This window comes from Muntiacus reevesi, chromosome 10 (assembly GCF_963930625.1).
Source record: "Muntiacus reevesi chromosome 10, mMunRee1.1, whole genome shotgun sequence".
Taxonomy (NCBI): domain Eukaryota; kingdom Metazoa; phylum Chordata; class Mammalia; order Artiodactyla; family Cervidae; genus Muntiacus; species Muntiacus reevesi.
In genome coordinates this window covers 75834772-75857478 of record NC_089258.1, presented here as the reverse complement: position 1 = coordinate 75857478, position 22707 = coordinate 75834772, and the positions used below count along the sequence as shown (strand labels likewise).

Genomic DNA, 22707 nt, shown 5'->3' with positions numbered 1-22707 from the left:
AATGTGAAACATGTGATCTAGGCAGGGCCCAACCTCCTCCCCCAATTGTCCTGCTATTCTCTTCTTGGAGTTTCAGTCACAGGGAACAAATCTCCAATCACTTTACCATGGGGGGCAGGGGGAAGGGGTCAGAATCTACCTCCTGCCTCAGAAGCAGCTGTAGCACAGAAAATTACAAGCAAATCCAGCATGGAGGCAAACCCAAGGGGTTAAGCAACACATAGGCTGGTGGTGCAGAGGAGGCAGGGGAATAAGGGCTGGTAGCTGATCAAGTCTCAGGGTTTGTAGGACCTTATCAGGAAGAGACAGAAGGGGAGGTATCCAGGGAATGCCAGGCTCACCCACTATGTGGAGCGGAATGAGTTTGTTAACCATCTTAAATTATGAGTTCGGATAACATGATTTAAAATAGCAATAACCACGCCGACATGCTCTGATATTGTTTGGAAAAGGTGGACAGCCATGGTCCAGGGAGGGCTTATTCCATGGAGCTGGTGGTTGTGGGGGTGGGCAATTTCAGGTAAGGAAAAAAAAAAAGGTTTCTCGGGCACCTTTTGCTGTTCAAATAGGATTAATTGGTCTATTATTTCACAGGCTATTTGTGATAGATATCGCCTGTGTTTATTGCAAACAGGCAGAGGCCGGCCCAAATAGCAGCAGCTTTGAATAGGTGCCGACTGATTGCAGAAAGAAAGTTAATTCCACGTGTACTCAGCACCGACTCATCAACTGCACACTCATCAGCGGATCACTGAAAGTTAGGAAAGAAAGAAACCTCTCAGAGCCTCCAGCCCAGCTCACTGTCTTCAAGACTGAAGATTCTGAGTTTCAGTGGGGAGGTGTGAACTGTCTGCGATGGGTAGGCAGAGGAAAGGAACGCAACCATCCCACCACTGCGTTTATATCTGTTTGCAGAAGAATCCAGATTTGTATGAAACATTTTTCCAGTGCGCTCTTTTCTCACAAACTTTTAAAAAAAAATTATTTGATGTTGGAGTATAGTTAATTGACAATGCTGCCTTTGTTTCAGGTGTTCTCCCTGGGGGCTCAGCTGCTAAAAAATCCACCTGCAATGCAGGAGACCTGGGTTTGATCCCTGGGTTGAGAAGATCCCCTGGAGAAGGGAACTGACTACCCACTCCTGTACTCTGGCCTGGAGAATTCCATGGACGGTGTAGTTCTCGGGACCACAAAGAGTTGAACGTGACTTTCACTTTTTTTCAAGTGTACAGCCAAGTGATTCAATTAGACATGTGAAAGTCAAAGTCACTCAGTTATGTCTGACTCTTTTTGATCCCATGGACTATACAGCCCATGGAATTCTCCAGGCCAGAATATTGGAGTGGGGAGCCTTTCCCTTCTCCAGGGGAATCTTCCCAACCCGGGAATCAAACCAGGTCTCCCGCATTGCAGGTGGATTCTTGACCGGCTGAGCCACTAGGGAAATCCCAATTAGACATATACATTTTTTTTTCTAGCTTATTTTCCCATATCGGTTATCACAGAGTATTGAGTAGAGTTCCCTGCGATCTACAGTATGTCCTTGAAGATTATTTTATATATAGCAGTGTGTACATATGTTAACTCCAATCTCCTAATTTATCCCTCCCTACCTTTCCTCTTCGGCAAGCATGAGTTTTTTTTCTGTGTCTGTGAGTCTTTTTCAGTTTTGTAAATAAGTTCATTTGTATAATTTTTTAGATGCCACATATGAGTGAAATCACATGCTCTTTGTCTTTGAACTTTTGAAGGAATATTTCACCCGTTAATGTTAGCATCACTTAGAAATATGCAAAACCACGCAACATAGTAAATCAACTATATTTCAATAAAAATTAAAAAGAAAAACAAAGCAAAAAAAACCACACCAAACTAGTTTCAAGTCCCAGAAACAGTCTCCCCTCAGATAAAATCCTGGTTAGTCAGCAGCCTGTTTGGAATTTTGCCATCTGTCTCCTTTCCTGTGTCTTTTGGCCCAAACTATCCTAAATTTTTAGTATGTCCTTTGTTTAATAGTAGTAATGTTGTTTTTTCTCCTAAAACCTGAATTTGTGTTCTATTTCAGTTGAAACTTACTGATGCCAGAGAATGATCAAAAAGAAGTATTTCCCTTTGTAATAAAGACAAATAATTTTACGCAAGTTTTTGGAGAGGGATGGGTAGGCAGGCCTTCAAAACAGCCTCAGTCTTTTTTTGCTTCATATTCAGATGATAATAAAGAGCTTAAGTTTTCCCCTCCAGAAAGCAAAGTTCTTTTTCATTGAATGCAAGGTGAATTATAGGTAACATCTCATGGAATCCTTGTTAATAAGAGAAAGAAGAAAATGCCATGAGCCAGTGGATCTCAACCTTTAGCTTGGAATGCCATCACCTGGGAACTTGCTAGAAAAGCAAATGTTCAGGTCGACCCTGAATTCTACAAATCGGAAATTCTGGGAGTCCTCCAACCTGTGTTTTATCAAAATCCAGATAATTCTGATTTAAGCGTGAAGTTTGAGATATAGATTGCTGGAAACTTAAGGAATGCAACCCATTTAAGAATTTACTACTGACTATGAGAACAGGTAGAATTTCTTCCAGTCTGAGAGCAGCTGTTTTTACCGAGGCAGGAATGTTTCCATATCACTGTGGCTGCAAGTTGAAGATAACATAGCATTTAGAGCAGGCTGTCCTGCACAAGGTGAGGAGTAAGTTGCCTGTGTGATGTGATCTTATAATCCGCTCCCATCAGCCTCTGCTCCCTGCATTTGCCTCTCTCCTGCTTGAAATTTCACTAATAATGCTTAATAACTATACTTAAGGATTTAATCCTATTATACTTCAAATGCCTTAGGCAGGTTAATACTTCCATCCTTTATCAATCTCTTATATAATGGACTGAGTTTTGGATTCCTTTTGGAGGAAAAGCTTTGAGAACCATAAAAGACACTGAGAAAATTAGACTATTTAAGGAAGGTACAATAAAAATTTGTTTTGTTGCCTATCTCAAAATGCATATATGGTCTTTTTGTTTGTTTGTTTGTTTGTTTTTTAACAGAACCCTATTTTTTGCTTGGGGCTTCCCTGGTTCCCTGGTGGCTCACAGGGTAAAGCATCTGCCTGCAATGTGGAAGACCCAGGTTCAATTCCTGGGTTGGGAAGAAGAGCCCCTGGCAACCCACTCCAGTACCCTTGCTGGGAAAATCCCATGGATGGAGAAGCCTAGTAGGCTACAGTCCATGGGGTCGCAAAGAGTCAGACACGACTGAGCGACTTCACTTTCACTTTCATGGCTATTCTGCCTCCATTGTAGCTAGGAAGGCTATGTGATTAAGATATAGTCAGTAGAAAGTAAAAGATATGCAGAAAATTTTTTGTAAGCCTTCTAAAATAAAAACAAAATTGTCTGTATTTCCCCTTATCTTCCCATCACCTGGAAGGCAGATATAAAGGCTGGTGCTCCAGCAGCCATATTAAGTCATGAGGTAGAAGAAACTTACTGAGATGTCAGGGCTGAGAGAGAGAACAACTTGAGTCATTAATGACTGATGGGAACCACCTTTCTATTCTCAGACATTTTAAAATATGAGAGAGAAACAAGCATCTTTCTTTGGCATTTTCTTTTTTTATTATATAAAGTGCATCATTCTCCTGATAGAAGAGATGGCACCAAGATGGGGTGGAAAGCACAGAAAGAGGAGACCAGAAGTGTGGGAGCTAAACCTTCCCCACTTTACAGCTTAACCAATCTTGTTAAGTAGCAGGATAATACAGCTTTCTTTCAGAGAGTTACCCCGCTTCCCAACGCACTTATGAGTCTTTAGCGAGTCTTTAGTTCCAGTTTTTTTCTGAAATCTATAGTATCTCCATTTCCTTCAAAGAGTATTATAAAGTTTCACAACAACAATGATATGATTTTAGTTATATATTTTAAAACTGGTCATTTTATAGTGTTTAGAATCTAGAATTGGAGGTTTTTTTGTTTTGTTTTGTTTTGTTTAGTGAACAAGATAGTAGTCAGGCAAAGTCAGAAAAATATTTCTCTAAGAAGATGATCATGTAATACCAAAGAAATTTCTCGGTTTTCCCCATGGCCTTCCTCTGGGGTTCTTAGAGCATAAATTCCCTTCTAGGTGAAGCCTGAGAGGACAGAAATGAGCCGAACTCTTCTTGACTCTATGCCTTAGGTTTACAAATGCATGACTGAAATTTCATGCATTACTATGTGTAAAAAAGATAACTAATGAAAATCTAATCTACAGCACAGGGGACTCTATTCAGTGCTCTGTGTTGACCTACATGGGGAGGTCACCTCTATGCCCAAAGAGAGGGCATAGATAGATAGATAGATACACACACACACATTCACTTTGCTGTATAGCAGAACCTAACACAACATGTAAAGCAACTATACTTCAATAAAAAAAAAAAAAAAGAAAGAAATTTCCTTCCACACTGTCCAATTGTGTTTCTACCAGTCTCTGGAAATTACCGATAGCAACCATCACAGCAGTAAATAGTTGCATAGTGTTTGATCTTTGTAGTTACTGGTCTAAATGATGTATATATTTTTACATTAGCTCATGTAATCATCATATACTGTAAGGTGAGTATCATTATCACACTGAAAATGACCCACAGAAATGTCACAAGTGTATTGACTAGAAGAACTGGGATTTGTACCCAGACCAGTGACACAGAAAAGAGGGTGCTATGAGTAGATTTCTGCGGGCTTCATGCTCTGTGTTGAGAGTACTAATCCCGAAAGTGTATAATACGTGGCTACAAGGCATTTTTGCAATGTAGAGTCTACATTTATTGTTTTCATTTGTTTCATATTGGGGGTTTTTTATTCTCTGTTTTAATTTCTGTATCGGAAATTAACAGACTAGGGAGATGATATATAAGGATGCTTTATGTTTGTTTTCTTTTCGGGCTTGTTTTGTATCTTAGAAGGTTGAAAGTGGTGATGTTGAGCAGATGGTCACATTGCCTGTTCTTTCTCATGCCTCCGTTCACCAGAACGCTCCCCTTCCAATTTTGAATATGACTTCAGTGGTTGCCCTGGTAGGACATCTTTATGCGGACCATCTATTTGTAAGTATGGACTCCACCACTAACCTCTTCCCATGGTAGGTGTTCCATGGGAGTCACACCGGTGAGGATGCAGTAGCTCTGAATGGAGGTGCAGGGGGCAATGAGGACAGAACTATTTATCAGTGATGACCTCTGTCTTTTCTTCTAGGTGAAGCCCCAGCTAATGTCTTCCTAAGCCCAAGGCAGTGTTTGTCCTTTCCTGTTTGTAGTATTTATGTGCTCTTTCTTTTCGATCTTAAGTTCTGTTACCAATCTTCCTTTCACAATTGGCCAGCATTTAAGCTTCCCTGACAGTAAAGATTCCCAGATAACACTGGTCATTGAGGCAGGAGGAAGAATTCCTCTCCAACTTTTTAGAACAACAAGGATCAGTGTTTTTCTTTTTGATAATGAAAGCTCTGAAGAAGAGGAATACAAGTTATCCACAGCTCTACCATCCAAAATATCCTTATTAACATTTACAAGTAAAACAGAATTTGCTTTTGCACACAGACAGATCTATCAGGATGGATTACTGTGATTCTGTCTGGAGGAAGAGTGATAACCTCTTCCTGGGTGATAACCTCCCAACATTCCTCAGTCCTACCACAAAGAAAGAGACAATTATATTTCTTTTACTCACCAAAATACTTTTATTAATACTGTCGTTTATGTAGAAAAGTTCGACATTTCTCCCAAGGAAGCAATCAGTAATTCCCCAGCAGTCCAGTGGCTAGGGCTCTGTACTTTCACTGCTGAGGCCCCCATGTTCAATCCTTGGTAAAAGAACCAAGATCCTGTAAGCCAAGTGGTGCAACCAAATAAAATTAAATTAAATTTTTAAAAATGAGCAGGAATCACACCACTAGAGAGATAATTCTGGAAAACAGAAAAATCATTTCACCTGGGAGATGATTGGGAACCTACATCTTGCTTCTGTTCAATTCACTTCAGTTCAGTCGCTCAGTCATGTCCGACTATTTGCGACTCCATGAATCGCAGCACGCCAGGCCTCCCTGTCCATCACGAACTCCCGGAGTTTACTCAAACTCATGCCCATCGAGTCAGTGATGCCATCCAGTCATCTCATCCTCTGTCATCCCCTTCTCCTCCTGCCCCCAATCCCTCCCAGCATCAGGGTCTTTTCCAATGAGTCAGCTCTTCTCATGAGGTGGCCAAAGTATTGAAGTTTCAACTTCAGCATCAGTCCTTCCAATGAACAGCCAGGACTGATCTCCTTTGGGATGGACTGGTTGGATCTCCTTGCAGTCCAAGGGACTCTCAAGTCTTCTCCAACACCACAGTTCAAAAGCATCAATTTTTCAGCACTCAGCTTTCTTCACAGTCCAAGTCTCACATTCATACATGACCACTGGAAAAACCATAGCCTTGACTAGACGGACCTTTGTTGGCAAAGTAATGTCTCTGCTTTTTAATATGCTGTCTAGGTTGGTCATAACTTTCCTTCCAAGGAGTAAAGCGTCTTTTAACTTCATGGCTGCAGTCACCATCTGCAGTGATTTTGCTTAGGCGGGAGCTATCTTGCAGGTCACTGTTACCCTCTAGTGTTGACAGAGCAGACTTGCAAGCTAAGGTAAAACATGAAAAAGAAGTGTTCTGCAATACAACTTTTCTTTTTATGATATGCTATTTAAGGTATTGTGTATCATGAAAATTCATGAGTCTGCTCAAATTATGACCCCTCCTCTCCAGAAAAAAGATATGTCCTCTTATGTAAATTCTGCAAATAATTTTAGGAGATTCACTGATGCCCGGTCACTCAATCATGAACTCTAAGTTATAGTCTCATGATATTCTTGATTGGGAGAGTGAGAAAAAAACAAAAAGATTACAGGTGAAGAAATAAAGAAAGCAAAACAGCAAAAAAAAAAAAAAAAAAAAAAACAACTTCAGGTCTGAAGCAATCCCTACCCCCTGATTCTGCCAGGGCCATTCCTTGTAAATGGACATCCACTTGCCATGTCTACATATATTTAAAAGCGATAAATCAACATAGCAAATTACTAAATATAAAGGTGCTCCGTCATCCCACCTAGGAAAAAAAAAAAAACTTTTGTAATAACCTGGAAGCCCATCTTCAGGTTAAAATTCCCAGACCCCTGAGAATCTTGTATGAAAGTGGAGGCCTGGAAACAGAGGGATTCAGACATAGCTCTCAATTTCCAGGTCTGCTCTGTTGCACACCTCCAGGGATCATGCTCTCCTTCCCACAACACCCCAGCCTCCTGGCAGAGCACCAGCAGCGTTCCGGCTCTGCAACAACAAGCCCCTGCTCCCCACATACTCGCTGTGGGCCCAGGGAATAAACAGCGCTAGCTCCAGGAGCGACTCCAGGAGAGAGGGCTGTGTAGGTTTCAGAAGCCATCTTGTGACCATTTATGCTAGGATTCCAGGCTCCGAGTACCCAGAGCAAGATCTAGAAGGTGGTGGTGGTGGAGGTGGTGTGGGCTCTTGTTTGGGGGTTAGTTAGGGTGGCCCCCCTGGGTTGCTGCATTCTGTCCTGCTCTCAGCAAAGGACAAGTTCCATGTCTTGGGAAACCCTTCATTAGGACATAAAAGACCTCACTTTTCAATCGTGTGTTCATAGATGACTAGAAAAGTGCAAAACCCTCGTGGCAGAACCCCAAACAGGAGCTGAAAGTAACAGTGTTTTCAATGTCAAATGGATGTGAAACAGGATTTCCCGAGTGGTCCGCTTGTTAAAACTCTGCCTTCCAAAGCAAGAGGCGTGGGTTGGATCCCTGAATGCGGTACTAAGATTACATACACCTCGGGGTGTGGCCACCCTTTTTAAAAAAAATAGATCTAATCTAATAGATTACCTCTCTTCCATAGTCATGGCCACTAGTCGCCGATGTTGGCAACTGTGGTTTGTGGTTCACAGGAACGGGTCCCCCACTGATGCTCACCCCAAGGACTGCCTTTTACTCCCAAGTTCGCAATCTCTCCAACTTTACCTGTGGGTTGACTATGGTGATTTCTTTGTATGGAGATGGTGAGAGTTTGATTTTTCTCCTTGTGCCTACTGCGATCATGTTAACCTTCACCTTGTGACTATTGCGATCATGTTAACCGACCCCTTTTGAAAAGTTCAGATAATTAGATTGAAGAGAAGTACACAGTATTGGTTTATTTAGTCCTGTTCTTAACCACTACTAATGCCAGGGTTAACTAGTCAATGGTTTTATTGAAATAATAGCATTTGTGTAACAGAAAAGTAAAGCCAAATATAAAACTATAATTTCAAGTAGAGATTTATGTTTTAATATTTCAGTGATAAATTAATAACACTATGTGGATAATTATTATTTATTTTCATTATTAGTTTTTTTTTTTTTTAATCACTGTTGTTATCTTGCCTGATGAAACACCATAAATCAAACACCATAAATCATGGCAAGGAATGGAATCTAGCTTTCTGAATGACTGTCAATGGGCTGGAAGTTAGTTTGAATTTGGCCCCATGGGAAACAAAGATAATAGAGAGCCAGGAAGAAAAATGTACCCTCCTCTCTCTAGTACATGGAGAGAGGGCTGTGCATGTTTCAGAGGCCATCTTGGGACCATTTATGCAAGAATTCTGGGCTCCAACTACTCAGAGCATGATCTAGAAGGTGGCTGTCAGGTATATGGTGGTGGGTTCTTGGGGTGCAACTAGGGTGACCCGAATGGGTTGCCCATTTGATTCTCTAGGTATTTGGTTACCCTGAAGGCCAAACATGCTTATTCCAGTTCTCATTTCTTGTGAGGCGGGAGGCGGCCTGTGAAGGGTCAAAGTGAAGTCTCATGTTATACTGAAAATGCTTCCCCAAAAGACGGCAGCCCAATCTCTGACTGATACCTTTAGGAAGAAAAAAAAGAAAACTAGTTATAGACAATGAAAGGAAAATACATAATTGAGTTTGATTTGGAATCTATACACAGCTATAGAACCATGTGAACCAACAGATTTGTGAGTTTACAAAGGAAATGACCTTGCAAAAAAACAAAATCATTTATTTTTGACGATGCTCGTATTCAAGAACTCAGTTTTTTAATGTTGCTGGCAAACAGATGCTAAACTGCAAAAATTAACTAGCAAAGGCATTTCAGAAAGCGATGATATCCAACTTCTTTATTAAGTTTACTGTTAAGTGAACAAAGAAAGAGAAAAACATTTCTTCCATTAGCAAAGCAAAGAGAACATCTGTGCGCAAGGAAATGAAACACAATTTGGTGGGTGCAATCCAGAGTCATGGAAGGAATAATTGGTTTGTAGGTACAGAAAGTTTTCTGTCCCAAATCTTAAATTGGATAAGATCTCATAGGTTTTAAGCATGCTTTTGTTGTGGTGGTTTAGTTTCATTTTGACTTTAACCCTGGTTTGTAAACGACAGAAAGTGAAATACAGACTAATAGTGAGAAAAGGGGAACTCCGTCTCTGAGCTCCTGTATGGTTGATGTCGTATAAACTCAGAGGTCTTTGTGTCTAGGTTTGACCAGAAGGCAGTTTGGGAATCAGGATGGTGTGAGGCTTGCGAGCCTACAGAGAGAGCATGACACGTTAGCTCTGCAATCTCCAGGCTTTTCCTTTGCACTTTTTGTTTGTCTTCTTTTAAAATCATCCAAGTTTTCAAATCCTCCCCAACTTTTAAGGCACTGTTGCAGCTCTTTCTTCTGTAGAAGGTGAAGAAAACTAAGTCTTGCCCCGGGTAAATGCATCATTTTGAGCAAAACAGTGACTAATCCCTCAAGATCCAATTGTGCTCAGTCGCTCAGTCCTGGCCAACTCTTCATGACCCCGTGGACCATATAGCCAGTCAGGCTCCTCTGTCCATGGGGATTCTCTAGGCAAGAATACCAGAGTGGGAATCCTTTCCTTTCTCAAGGGGCTCTTCCCAGCCCAGGGATCAAACCCAGGCCTCCCTCATAGCAGGCGGTTTCTTAACCATCTGGGCCAGCAGGGAAGCCCTAAGGCCTTGTCTAAATAAAGACACTCATTTTTCAAAAATAAAAATAAAACTGTCAAGACAAAAATAAATAAATAACCAACTTTTAAAAATCTTTTTCTGGGAGATAAAACTTCCTGTAGTCTGAAAGCCTGAATCTTTAAATTCTTGGAAAAATTACTAAATTCATCCTAGCTGGACAAGAGCAGAGAATAGGAAGGACTCCATGCTTCCTTGTCACCAACAGGGGTGGGTGGTTGGGGGACCCCCAAGGAGAAGGTGAGTCTACAGGGTTTCAGACCTAACACCTTGTTCCTCCTTAGAAGGAGGAGGGACTTCTTCCTTGGTAAAGAAACCAGTGTAGGATGGAAGACTTGTCCTACATTCTTGGCCTCAGAGCAGTGGAGTTTGATTGCTATTAACAGAGACACAGTGGTTCCTTTGCACATGGATCCCCAACATAATGAGCTTTCAGATGTGAACGAGGCCAGCTTTTTCTGGGTGGGGCTCCTTGATTTTCCTGGTGGCATCTGCTCACTCCACTACTGTACGCCTTCCCTGCCTCTCTTAGACGATGGCTCAACCTTGTGCCATTTTTTTTTTTATCTCCTCTCCATCATTACAAAGGAAAATTCTTCTGCTAGTACGGAGCATGGGGAGAGTGGGTGTTAGACTCCATAATTTCTCAAGGAAGTTTGGGATGACTAATTTAATTGATCCCCTTGGCCAGATGCCCAGATATTTGGTCAAACACTATTTTATGGATGTTTCTGTGAGGGCATTGGGGATGAAATTAACATTTAAGTCTGTGGACTTTGAATAAAACCGATTGCCCCACCCTAGGTGAGGGTGGGCATGTGCTCAGTTGCCTCCTTGTGACCCCATGCACTGTAACCCACTAGGCTCCTCTGTCCATGGGATTCTCCAGGCAAGGATACTGGAGTGAGTTGCCATGCCCTCCTCCAGGGGATCTTCCCAACGCAGGGACTGAACCCGTGTCTTTTACATCTCCTGCATTGGCAGGCAGGTTCTTTGCCACTAGTGCCACCTAGGAAGCCCCACCTTAGGTGGGTGGGTCTCATCTAGTCAGGTGAAGGCCTGAATAGAACCAAAAGGCTCATCCTCCCCTGAGAAGGAAAGAATTCTCCAGCAGACAGCTTTCAGACTTGAGCCACAGCATTGGCTCTCCCTGGGTCTTCCTCTTGGGATAGGTATGGATGTAGATGTAGATATAGACATAAGTATAGGTACATACAGACACAGAGAGAGTTTCTGAGCCTACATGTCAAGCCTATGCTTTTACTTTTTATTCAAGCTTGTGCTAACATCCTCATACCACCACCATCACATCATTTCAACCATACAGTAAGTCATTCTCCCCCACTGATGTGTACACCCTTTATCGCTAGAATTCTTGGGGGGAAATGTGGTTGTTGTTTTTTTGTTGTTGTTGTTGTTGTTATGGAAGCTTTGTTTTCCCTACTCTGCCATAAAGTTGAAAATGGAACTCACTTGGCCCTAGAAATCAAACCTTGGACATGAATTGGGAGTTGGTTCCTTGGCAAAGAAACTCTGGTTTGCACTGATTTCATCCTTTTATAATGAAAACAAAAAAACATTCTGAAAGCTTTGAGAGGCCACACTTTGCTCACTTCCCTTCCAGCTTCCTTCAGTCTTCCTGGTTTTCTAGTTATTCAACCTTTATTGAAAACCTGCTCAGAGTCAATCCCTGTGGTCTCTTTGTGTGGGCTTGGATCTGTTGAAAGGATTCCAGGGAAGACGATTCTTTGTGAATCTGGTCACTTTCAGTGGAAAAAACATTTTTTCTTTGATATAAGCCTAGATTTAAAACCTAGACTGAACTGGCATTCTTTTTTAAGTTCTCAAAGCCCTTCATTATTCCCCACTCAGGCCTACTTATTTCAAGAAAATTCCAGGTTCTGTCTCACTTTGCTTGCCTGTTTTGAGGCCATGTACCTGTTTTCTTTACCAAGTGCAGGATAGAGACAGGTCCAACTTTCCTTCTAGTTCTCAGGAAGTCATGGCTTCCTGAGATCTAGACACTGCTCCCCCTAGTTAAAGGTCACGTAATAAAATACCATAACCATCAGTTTTTCACTCACTCTCTAGTTTAGCTCCCCTCAAGTGAGTGAACTATGGTTCTGAAAGATTAAATAATTTGCCTGTCATGAAATGTGACAAAACTGGAATATGGACCCAGGATTTTCCTCTCTTTAAATCCACACTTTGGTCACTTTCTACTTCCTAGGATCCCCAAATGATAAATGATAAATGGTCAGTTTTTATTGCCAAGCAGGCTCCGTGAATCCAAGAAGTTGGAGGAATACAGTGTTCTCTCTTGTACTGGTGTCTGTACGATGCTCTGAGCCTCACCCCAAAACCAAACTTTCATTAATGTTTCCTCCATGACAAGAACTATAACGTTTGTGACTTATAACCACCCTGAGACCAATCTTGATTATGAAAGGTCATCTTGACTGTAAGAAACAGAAATTGAGTCTATTTACAACAGCTAGGATACGGAAGCAACTTAGATGTCCATCAGCAAATGAGTGAATAAGGAAGTTGTGGTGCTTATACACAGTGGACTATATTACTCAGCTGTAAAAAGGAACACATTTGAGTCAGTTCTAATGAGGTGGATGAACCTAGCGCCTGTTATACAGAATGAAGTAAGTGAGAAAGACAAATACTACACATTAATGCATATATATGAAACCTAGAAAGATGGTACCAATGGTCCTACACGCAGGGCAGCAAAGGAGACAGACTTAAAGGACAGACTTCTGGACTCCATGGGAGAAGGAGAGGGTGGGATGATTTGAGAGAAAAGCACTGTAACATATAATTACCATATGTAAAATAGATCGCCAGTGGGAGTTTGATGTATGATGCAGGGAACCCAAAGCCAGTGCTCTGTGACAACCTAGAGGGATGGGGTGGGGAGAGGGTTGGAGGGGGCTTCAGGATGAGGGGAACACATGCATGCCTATGGCTGATTCATGATGATGTATGGCAAAAGCCATCACAATTTTGGAAAGCAAGTATCTTCCAATTAAAATAAATAAATAATTTTTTTTAAGGAAAGAAAGTGCATTAAAAAAAAACAGGAAATAGGAAGCTGAGAATAAAAGATATTCTGAATTTGCTCAATGTATCTATATTCATCCATAGCTATATGTATAACAAAATCGCATTGTTGTACACCTGAAACTAACACAATATTACAAATCAACTCTACGTCAATTAAGCAAAATAAATTTTCAAAATGGAGAAGTCAGAATTCAAACATATTTTAAATGTTATGTTCTTTTTGAACAAGAATGAGAGCAATGATGGGCGATGTTTTGAATCACCAGCTCTGGTGTTTCTACTTGATCCGCCTCCTTGGACCCTGTGTACAAGCGGTCTGGGTTTATTGATACCAAGTTAGAGCAGTTAGGAGAGCAAATCAAAGAGAAATAAATATATCCAAGCACATTTCTTAAGTTTTACAATTGACTTGTCAAACACAAGGATGGTATATGGAGAGAAAACGCTTTATGAGTCATGAGAGCCTCTGCCTTCTGAGCTGAGACTCTGACCTAAACTGTAGACAGAGAGGACACCATCAGAGTTTTTCTTGATCCACTCAGACCACGTGCTCTTGGCTGCATCCTCCACACCTTCCCTTTTTTTTTCTTTTTTGGCAAGACCAAGTCCTCAGAGGATGTAGGGCCTTCCTAGCACCCCAAGAATTGTACTGGTTTCTTATCACGGGTCTTGGGCATTGAGGAGAGTCCAGAAAGATCAATTCATCCATTTTACAAATACAGACTTTCAGCATAAGAAGGAAGAATCATTCTTCTAAAAATAAAGAAGGAAACTGAAATAGAAATTACAAACTTCTGAACTGTGTGGCTATGCCTCATCTGTTCCCATAACATTAACTACCCGTTTCCACGCTGGTGATCTGAGTGTCTTGTCCTCCACTTCCTCTTCCCTCCTCACCTCCCCTGGAGCGTTTCCAACTTTCTGCCCCCAAGTTCCGCACATGCAGGGGGAGAGTGGTAGCCTGGGGCCTGGAAAAGCCTTTCTGCAACCACCAAAGCCAGACTTCCCTTGTAGCTCAGCTGGTAAAGAATCTGCCTGCAATGCAGGAGACCCCGGCTTGATTCCTGGGTTGGGAAGATCCCCTGGAGAAGGGAATGGCTACCCACTGTAGTATTAATGGGCTTTCCTGGTGGCTCAGATGGTAAAGAATCTGCTCATAATGTGAGAGACCTGGGTGCGATCCCTGGGTTGGGAAGATCCCCTGCAGGAGGGCATGGCAACCCACTCCAGTATTCTTGCCTGGAGAATCCCATGGACAGAGGAGCCTGGGGGGCTGCAGTCTGTGGCCTTCCAGAGAGTTGGACACGACTGAGCGGCTAAGCGCTGCACAGCACAGCCCCCTAAGCCAGGACTCAGTGGGAACTTAGTAAGTTGATGAGTACATGAATGGAGGCAGGAAAGTTTTGATTTTGTTTTTTGAGAAATCAGCAAGGTGATCCATGCATAAGCAATTTTATTTGATTAGTGAAATGTAGACTGGGTTTCTATAGTTGGACAAACAGAATAGGAGTACACTTGCTCCGGTTTGGGGGGAGTGGGGCGGGGTGGTGGTTGGTTCTAAAGGGGTAATCCAGAGCTGTTTGCTATAAAACAGTAACTAGGGAGGGAAAGATAAGTTTCAGGCCATGAAAACTCGCTTCTGAGAACAGGTCTCGGTAAAGGAGAAGGCGGTGTTCTGGGGAGCAAGGGCATGAACAACGGCACTGAGGTTCCTTTCAGACTATCCCAGACGGAGCCTTGGCGCCATTCTCCGGGCCCGCCCGCTGTGCCGCCTGAGGAGGCCACGGGCAGACCTCCCGCCATTGCTGGTCTGGCGTTTCCGGGGAGGGGGCGGGTCTTAGCCGCTCGGGTGGAGCCGCGCCGCCAGCGTCTGATCCCTGACGCTCTTCAGGAAGCTCACGACGGCCGTGCCCCCGGTGCCCCTCGCCTCGAGGGCCCGAGGGGGCCTGGGGAGGGGGCTCGTCCCCCGGGCCTTTGTTTTGGATGCGGCCGTGATGAGGTACTTGGTCACCAGGGCCAGGTGGTGGGTGCGCAGCGCTGCCAGGCTCTCCACACACTGGTTATAGGCCGTCAGCAGCTGGCCGCTCCCAGAGGACAGGACGTGGGCCCTCACGGAAGGAGCCACGCGGATTTCCTCTACGAAGGCCCGGTGCGAAGGAGGCATGTAATCCCTCATCCTGTGCAGAAACTCAGCTGAAAGAAAGATGGCGGAACACGGCTGTAGCTCCCCGTGGAAAGACGAGCAAACCTGTCTGCCTGTCAAGACACTATGGCGCCCTGATCCTCACTGCTCATCCTAACAGTATCCAGTCCATTTGGCCGGCTCCTTTGCTTACAGACATCACATCCTCCAAAGCTTTTTCTCTTTTTAATTTATTTTTTAATACTTTGGCTCCCTCACTCATCGTGTGAGAACTTAGTTCCTTGACTGAAGCTCCACCCGCCCTATAGGAAGCACAGGGTCTTAATCACTGGACCACCAGGGAATTCCCAGAGCCTCCAAATGTTGATTGGAAACCAGGAAGGGAAAAGAAGCAAGCCCCATTTCAGATAACTAACCTGAAACCAGTTCTACCAGCCAATGTATAAATAGTTATCATCTCTGAAATGTGGGCAGAATATCTCACTAGTCACATGAGGTGTATCCACAAAGGTAAGGCACGGACCCTTAAACGGAGGAGCTAAGTATTCCGCTGAATTTTGTTTCTCAAGTGCTTCATTTTAGGCGGAGTGCTAAGGAAGAGGACAGTGATAAAAGTTTCTGAGGGCAAGAAGATAAAGAATGAATAATTGTTTTAGTAATAGCCTCGAAGTCAAACTGCTGAAAAATCAGGTCAATAGATATTTATGGGAAATATAGATAGAAGAGAGATCATTTATAGGAAATTCATTATGGGATTAATATTAATCATGGTACATGATCAACATCATCAAATCAGAAGCCTGTGGAATATTACTCAGTCATGAAAAAGAAACAATATTAGATCATTTGCAGAGATGTGGATGGGCTCTGAGTCTGTCACACAGAGTGAAATAAGTCAGAATGAGAAAAACAATAGCATATATTAACACATATATATGGAATCTAGAAAAATGGTACAGACGAGCCTGTTTTCAGCGCAGGAGGGGAGACACAGACATGTGGACACATTGGGAGGGCAGGACTGACATATGTAGATTACTGGGTACAAAATAGATAGCTAATGGGCACCTGCTGTAGCACAGGGGGCTCAGCTCAGTGCTCTGTGATGACCTAGAGGTGGGATGGGGCAGGGGATGGGGAAGTCCAAGAGGAAGTGGATATTTGTGTGTATGTGCCTGATTCATTTCATTGTACAGCTGAAACTAACATGACATTGTAAAGCAATTGTACTCCCCCCCCCCCCCCCAAAGAAAGAAACCCATGAAGATTGATCATAGTTCTAGAGAATTGCCTTTTGTGGGTGAGACTAGATTCTATGACCAAATTCTAGTTGGTTTTTTCTTGTTCTTTTTTCTTAATTCAGTTTAGAAACTTCATGCTAGGAAATGTCTTTTTGCAGCTGTTGAGCATTTGGCTTGATGATGGCAGGTAAGGAAAGGCACCTTTTCAAGCTTGCAAGATGGCAGAACCCTGTCCTGGTCTAAAGGGACGTGGGTTGTAGCTGCACTGTTTTTATGGGACAGGCTTCAGTGGAGGAACCCATTTCTGTCAGTAGCTACATCCTGACTTGGCAGCAAGTGTCTGGTCCTCAGTCTCCAGAACACTCCCCCACTCTAGTAAAAGCAATCTACTGCCTAAGTATCCAAATAAAGTGACAGGAGACTGCAGGAAATTCAGCAATGTTTTAAAGTTTGGAAGTAAAATCCAACATTCCGCTGAGCTCTGATACCAACTGGCTTGATACAATCACAGATGGTAGGCACACAGTCTCCTGGTTAGTCGGGAGGAGTATAGACTTTCTGACTTATAGTTGGACTTATCAGTTGATGAAAACAGCTCCGCTCTTCCTCTCTGATAAGGGAAAAAAAAAAAAAACAAGAAAAAATAAAAATGTCTGATTTACCACTCTGCTTGCTGTGACGGATGCCCAAGAACTCATCAAAGGCATGCAGTATCGTGCTCTGAGCAGCGCTTCCACCAGAGTAACTCAGGGGTTCTTTGGAGACACCTTCGTATACCAAGCCCACAGGCAGTGCTGGGTTATCCTTCCATCTAGGTAAGAACAAAAGTCAGATGGAAGTGCATACTAGGATTTAAGAGTGTCTTTTCTGATCAGGATACAGATCAAGCAAGAAAGAGAACACACGTTCCTCTCCTATCTTTTCTCTCCTCTTCTGTCACCCCTGATTCAATGCCTTCATCTTTTTGTCTGAGTCTTCCTCATTCTGAGTCCCCCAACCATCTTACTCATTTCACTGTCTGATATTTTAGAGGGTCTTGAACGCTCTCAGGGTGTATGTGGGTAACTCCACAATGAGACAGAATCAGCAACCCCAAGAATACACCGTGTGTGTGTGTGTATGTGTGTGTGTGTGTGTGTGTGGTTAGTTGCTCAGGCATGTCCAACTCTGCAACTCCATGGTATGTAGCCTGCCAGCCTCCTTTTTCCATGGAATTCTCCAGGGGAGAATATAGTTTGTATATCACATTCACCTACATTTTCTCATTTATTCTTCCTGGAGTAGATCCAGGCAGGCAATTTAAAACCCATTTAATAGAGAAACAGTCTCAAGAGGCTGTCTCCAGGACTACCATTCTTAGTGAAGCAACTAGAACTTGACCCCTAAATTTGTAAATCTCTAGTTTCACTTCCCAAGACCCCACCCACCCACATGTTAATTTCTTTTGCTGACAACAAAATATTCTTCTCTTATTGCTGGGAACCCTGTTGTTAATGCTTTAAATAGCAGATAGCAGACTTACGTTGATGTCTCCTGTCCTTCCGGTAATTGTAAAGATCATTTTGCTCAAGAGAAGGGAAGCACACACATCATGCACATACAGAAACCTCAGACAGATGGCCTCAGCTGGCATCCATGACCTTTTTCAAATACCTCCTTGAGCAGGAAATGCTCTTATTTTCTTTGGGGGCCGTTTTGCATTGGCTGTTCTGCAGTTTTGCTGGATGAATATCACAGTGGCCTTTGCAGTTGGAGAAATATCACCACACAAGGAGATGACACAAAGACAGAAGAGCTGGGTGTGAACAGGAGGAGCCCAGGGAGGCTCTGAGTCTAAGACCAAAACCTGCTGTGGCTCTTAGGAGAGAGGACTCTGTCTTAGGCAGATGTGGAATTGAATCTCAACTTTGATATTTAGTAACTCTGAGCCTTGGCTGAGTTAATTCACTTAACAAAGCCTCAGTTTCTTCATCGGAATAATATTAATATCAATCTTATGGGGTTGTTGGGAGAACTAATTAAAATAATACCTGCTCGGTGTCTGAAAAATATTGTGTTCTATAAATATTAGGCATTTTATCATACTATTCACACTGAATTGTAAGCTCAGCTCCCCCCTTTCATTTTTTGGTAACTTTATACAAGCCCTTCTCAGTTCTCCTGACCTGTGCATACGAGTTCAGTCACTCAGTGTTGAACTCTTTATGACCCCATGGACTGTAGCCTACCCAGCTCCTCAGTTCATGGAATTTTCCAGGCAAGAATACTGGAGTGGGTTGCCATTTCCTCCTCCAGAGGATCTTCCTGATATAAGGATGGAACCCGAATCTCCTGCGTCTCCTGCCTTGGCCGGTGGATTCTTTACCACTCAGCCACCTGTGAAGTCCCTCCTGACTTGTGTACCTAATACCTAGAGCTGATGAAAGCATCAAGTGCATTCCAGAAAGTTCTGATGACTCATCAGAGTTTGGGACACTGGTCCAATAAAACTTCTAAACAACACTTAATGGACAGAAATGTTGAAGACCAGACTGCTATTGTGTGATAAGTGGACCAAACATTGGCAGTATGGGTTTGGATTGTTCTCTGTAATCCTGCTGATGGTCTCATTTGGTCATTCTGGGCTCCTTCCCTAGCCCCCTCCCTTAATGACTGCTTCTAAGTTCTGGACACTCTCAGGACTTAGTCGTTGCATCTCTCACTATTCTCACTCCCTCATCATCTCATCTCACCTCGTGGATTTCAAAGCCAGCTATACTGGGACTATTGACAAATGTGCACCTGGACCTCAGCCTCTTCCTTATATTCCAGATACATGTATTCAACTGCCTACTAGACATCTCCATAGGAAGGGCTTCACCGCAAACTGACCTTTCCATTCCCCCTTCCTTTTGCCAGGTTGGCTCCTCCCATGTCTCGACCCTTGGAGAAAAGCCAGTGGTAGCTCCATTCTTTCCATGGGTCCAGCCATAAACCTAGAGTCCTCTCTGATGGACCTCTTTCTCTTCCATTCTATGTGCAATCCAAGAGCAAGTCCTGTCAACCTTACCTTCAATCCATATCCATTCAGAACTGACCATTTCTCAGTGTCTCTACTGCTCCCATCCAAGCCCAGGCCACCACCCTATCTTGCGGTCAGAGCTTCTTAGGTGCTTTCCTGGGTCCATTCTATTCCCCCACTCAGAAGATAAGAGTGATGACCCAAACTTAAGACAGCTCATGCCACTCTTCTCAGAAGTTGCCCGTGCTATTCATCACACTCAGAAAGGATATCAAGGAACCTCTACAAGGTCTGCCCCCCCACATCACTTGTATTCCTCATTCTCCCCTCCTTTCCTCCTTGAGAGCACTTCTGGGCTCAGGGTGCCTCTTCTTTCAAAAGTCTTCCCATGTCTGGGCCACTGTGACGTTGCTCCTTTTGCATGGAGCAGGTACCTGAGTAGCTTACTCCTCACTTCCTTTGCATATCTTCTTAAACACCCTTTAGGAACATGGCATTCACAGACCACAATAAATAAATAAGAACTTCGGCCACCACTCATAACATTCCGTAATGCTCTTATTCTACTTTAAATTTTTCTATAGCTTTTATTGTAACATATAGAGTATGATACTTGCCTTCCTTATATTTATTTATTCATTAATTTATATTAAAAAAATAAAATATGCTTATTTTATTCATCAAATATAAATTTATTTATAATTATAATAAATTATAATTTATCTGTTCATTAATTATTCATATATTAATAAGTATGTGCTATGATTAACGTGTAAGCTCCAGAGGAATGAACTGGTTTTTTTACTGCTTCATTCCCAGCACCTATTAATAGAACTGTACCTGGCATTGACTTAGCCCTCACTAAGTATTTGATTAATGAAGGGATGAAAAAATAACTTTATATAATTAAGCATTAAATATCTAGAATATGTAAAATGTTATTCACTCAGTTGTGTTTGACTCTGTGATCCCATGGACTATACAGCCCAGCCCACCAGGCTCCTCTGTCCATGGGATTCTCCAGGCAAGAATACTGGAGTGGGTTGCCATTCCCTTCTCCAGGGGATCTTCCCGACACAGGGATTGAACCTGGGTCTCCTGCACTGCAGGCAGATTCTTTATCTTATGAACCATGAGGGAAGCCCCAGAATATGTAAATCCAAGTGTACTTCTTGAAAGGACCTGGCCAGCTTAACAGAAGATAATAGAGAAAAGAAAAACAGTGTGAAAGTTAAAAATAAATAAAAAGAAGGCATCTATTTTCAAAACCCATATTCCCCATCTATGATGAGATTAATCTGAGGAAGAAAAATTGGGTTCCTCTCAATAGCCCAAGAATTGCTCCCATGCATTCTTAGGCCCAAATTGTTCTTTGTGAAGGAAAGGAATTATTTTCCTTTTAAGTCTCTATAGGTAAGTTTGTTTTTAGCCTTTTTTGTAGCATATTTCTAGTAAACCTCAGAAAGGGGGATGTTTAAACAGAAAAAGAAAAAAAGAAATGTGATGACATTTTTTTTCAAGGGGTCTGATAACATCCCTGAGAAATTTAAAGTGAATGAGAAATAAAGGGAACTGTTTCATTTACAGATGGAATCTCTCAAAACTCATAAGTAAAAAAATTTTTTTAAGGCAACAGAAATAATAAATCATGCATAGGACAAATCAAGAACACAGGGACAGATTTAGATTTTTCAAGACAAGTCTACTGGGAACGTTCAACAATCCAGATGTTCTTGGCCACCAACATGTTTAGGTATGGCTACTGGCCACTTGGTTTATTTAGCTATGTGGGAAATAATTTCGAGGCTCAGAAACAGAAAGCAGGTATTTATGTAGATCAGAGATAAAGTATATCACCGGCCCAGAAACTTATTTTAATGAAAATGAAGTTACCCTCTGGTGTCCATTTAATCATGACACAGGAAGTCCCCAGCATAGGAACCTTCCAGTTACAAACTTTCAAAGATGCTACAGCTTGCCCTCTGTTTCCTATTTGCTGATGACCCTTCAGCTCTACCATCCCCTACTTCCTCTCTTTCCCCCAGTCAGTAACTCTTCTTACCTGTTCACTGGATGCTAGCCCCTGGATGCCAACTGTACTACTGTATTTTTCAAGGTACTGTACTGTAAGATTGAAATTTTTTTTTAAAAATTTTGTGTGTGTGTTTGTTATGTATTATCTGTGTGAAAAGTATTATAAACCTATTCGGTATGGTAACATATATTGGATGGTGTTAATTGGGTACCTAGGTAAACTTTGTTGGACTTAGGAACAAATTGGACTCTCAGAATGGACTCATTCATATATAGGGGACTTACTGGAGATGGAATTCTAAAAACGTTGCCCCAAGATTCCCATTCTAACTCCAAGAACTGTTAATATTATAAGACAGCATGCCTGTGGATATGATACATGGCAAGCAAAAGGGACCTTGAATGTGTAATTAAGGTCACTAATTAGTGATCTTAATATAGGTTGTTATCCTGTATTACCTAGAGGAAATTAATCACACAAGACCTTAAAAGCAGGGAGTTTTCTCTGACTGGTGGCAGAAGGAGACCTTTAAGAGGTCTGAATTATGAGAAGAGTCAGGAGTGCCATTGCTGAATAGCAGGGGTCTTTTGCCACTTCTGAAAGAGATGGGCCTATCAGACCACCTGACCCACCTCTTGAGAAACCTGTATGCAGGTCAGGAAGCAACAGTTAGAACTGGACGTGGAATAACAGACTGGTTCCAAATAGAAAAAGGAGTACGTCAAGGCTCTATATTGTCACCCTGCTTGTTTAACTTATGTGCAGAGTATATCATGAGAAGTGCTGGGCTGGAAGAAGCACAAGCTGGAATCAAGATTGCCAGGAGAAATATCAATAACCTCACATATGCAGATGACACCACCCTTAGGCAGAAAGTGAAGAGGAACTAAAAAGTCTCTTGATGAAAGTGAAAGAGGAGAATGAAAAAGTTGACTTAAAGCTCAACATTCAGAAAACTAAGATCATGGTATCTGGTCCCATCACTTCACGGGAAATAGATGGGGAAACAGTGGAAACAGTGACAGACTTTACTTTTCTGGACTCCAAAATCACTGCAGATGGTGACTTCAGCCATGAAACTAAAAGACACTTACTCCTTGGAAGGAAAGTTATGACCAACCTAGACAGCATAGTAAAAAACAGAGACATTACTTTGCCAACAAAGGTCC

At 42.3% G+C, this 22707-nt stretch overlaps 1 protein-coding gene across 3 annotated transcripts in view; it reads right to left on the bottom strand.

The window, feature by feature from the left end:
* Positions 1-7060: 7060 nt before the first annotated feature.
* The window catches only part of IDO2 (indoleamine 2,3-dioxygenase 2), a 72246-nt gene continuing 56599 nt past the window's right edge, over positions 7061-22707 (bottom strand). Inside the window, exons 9-10 of one of the 3 annotated variants that reach the window (XM_065946834.1) lie at positions 17165-17313; positions 7061-8917 (exon numbers count right to left, since the gene is read on the bottom strand). In XM_065946834.1, coding sequence (XP_065802906.1) covers positions 8778-8917; positions 17165-17313 — 289 coding nt within the window. In that variant the 3' untranslated portion in view covers positions 7061-8777. Of the gene's footprint in view, positions 8918-14448; positions 15312-17164; positions 17314-22707 lie in introns of those variants that run through there. The other 2 variants (XM_065946833.1, XM_065946835.1) reach the window with 2 other exon arrangements.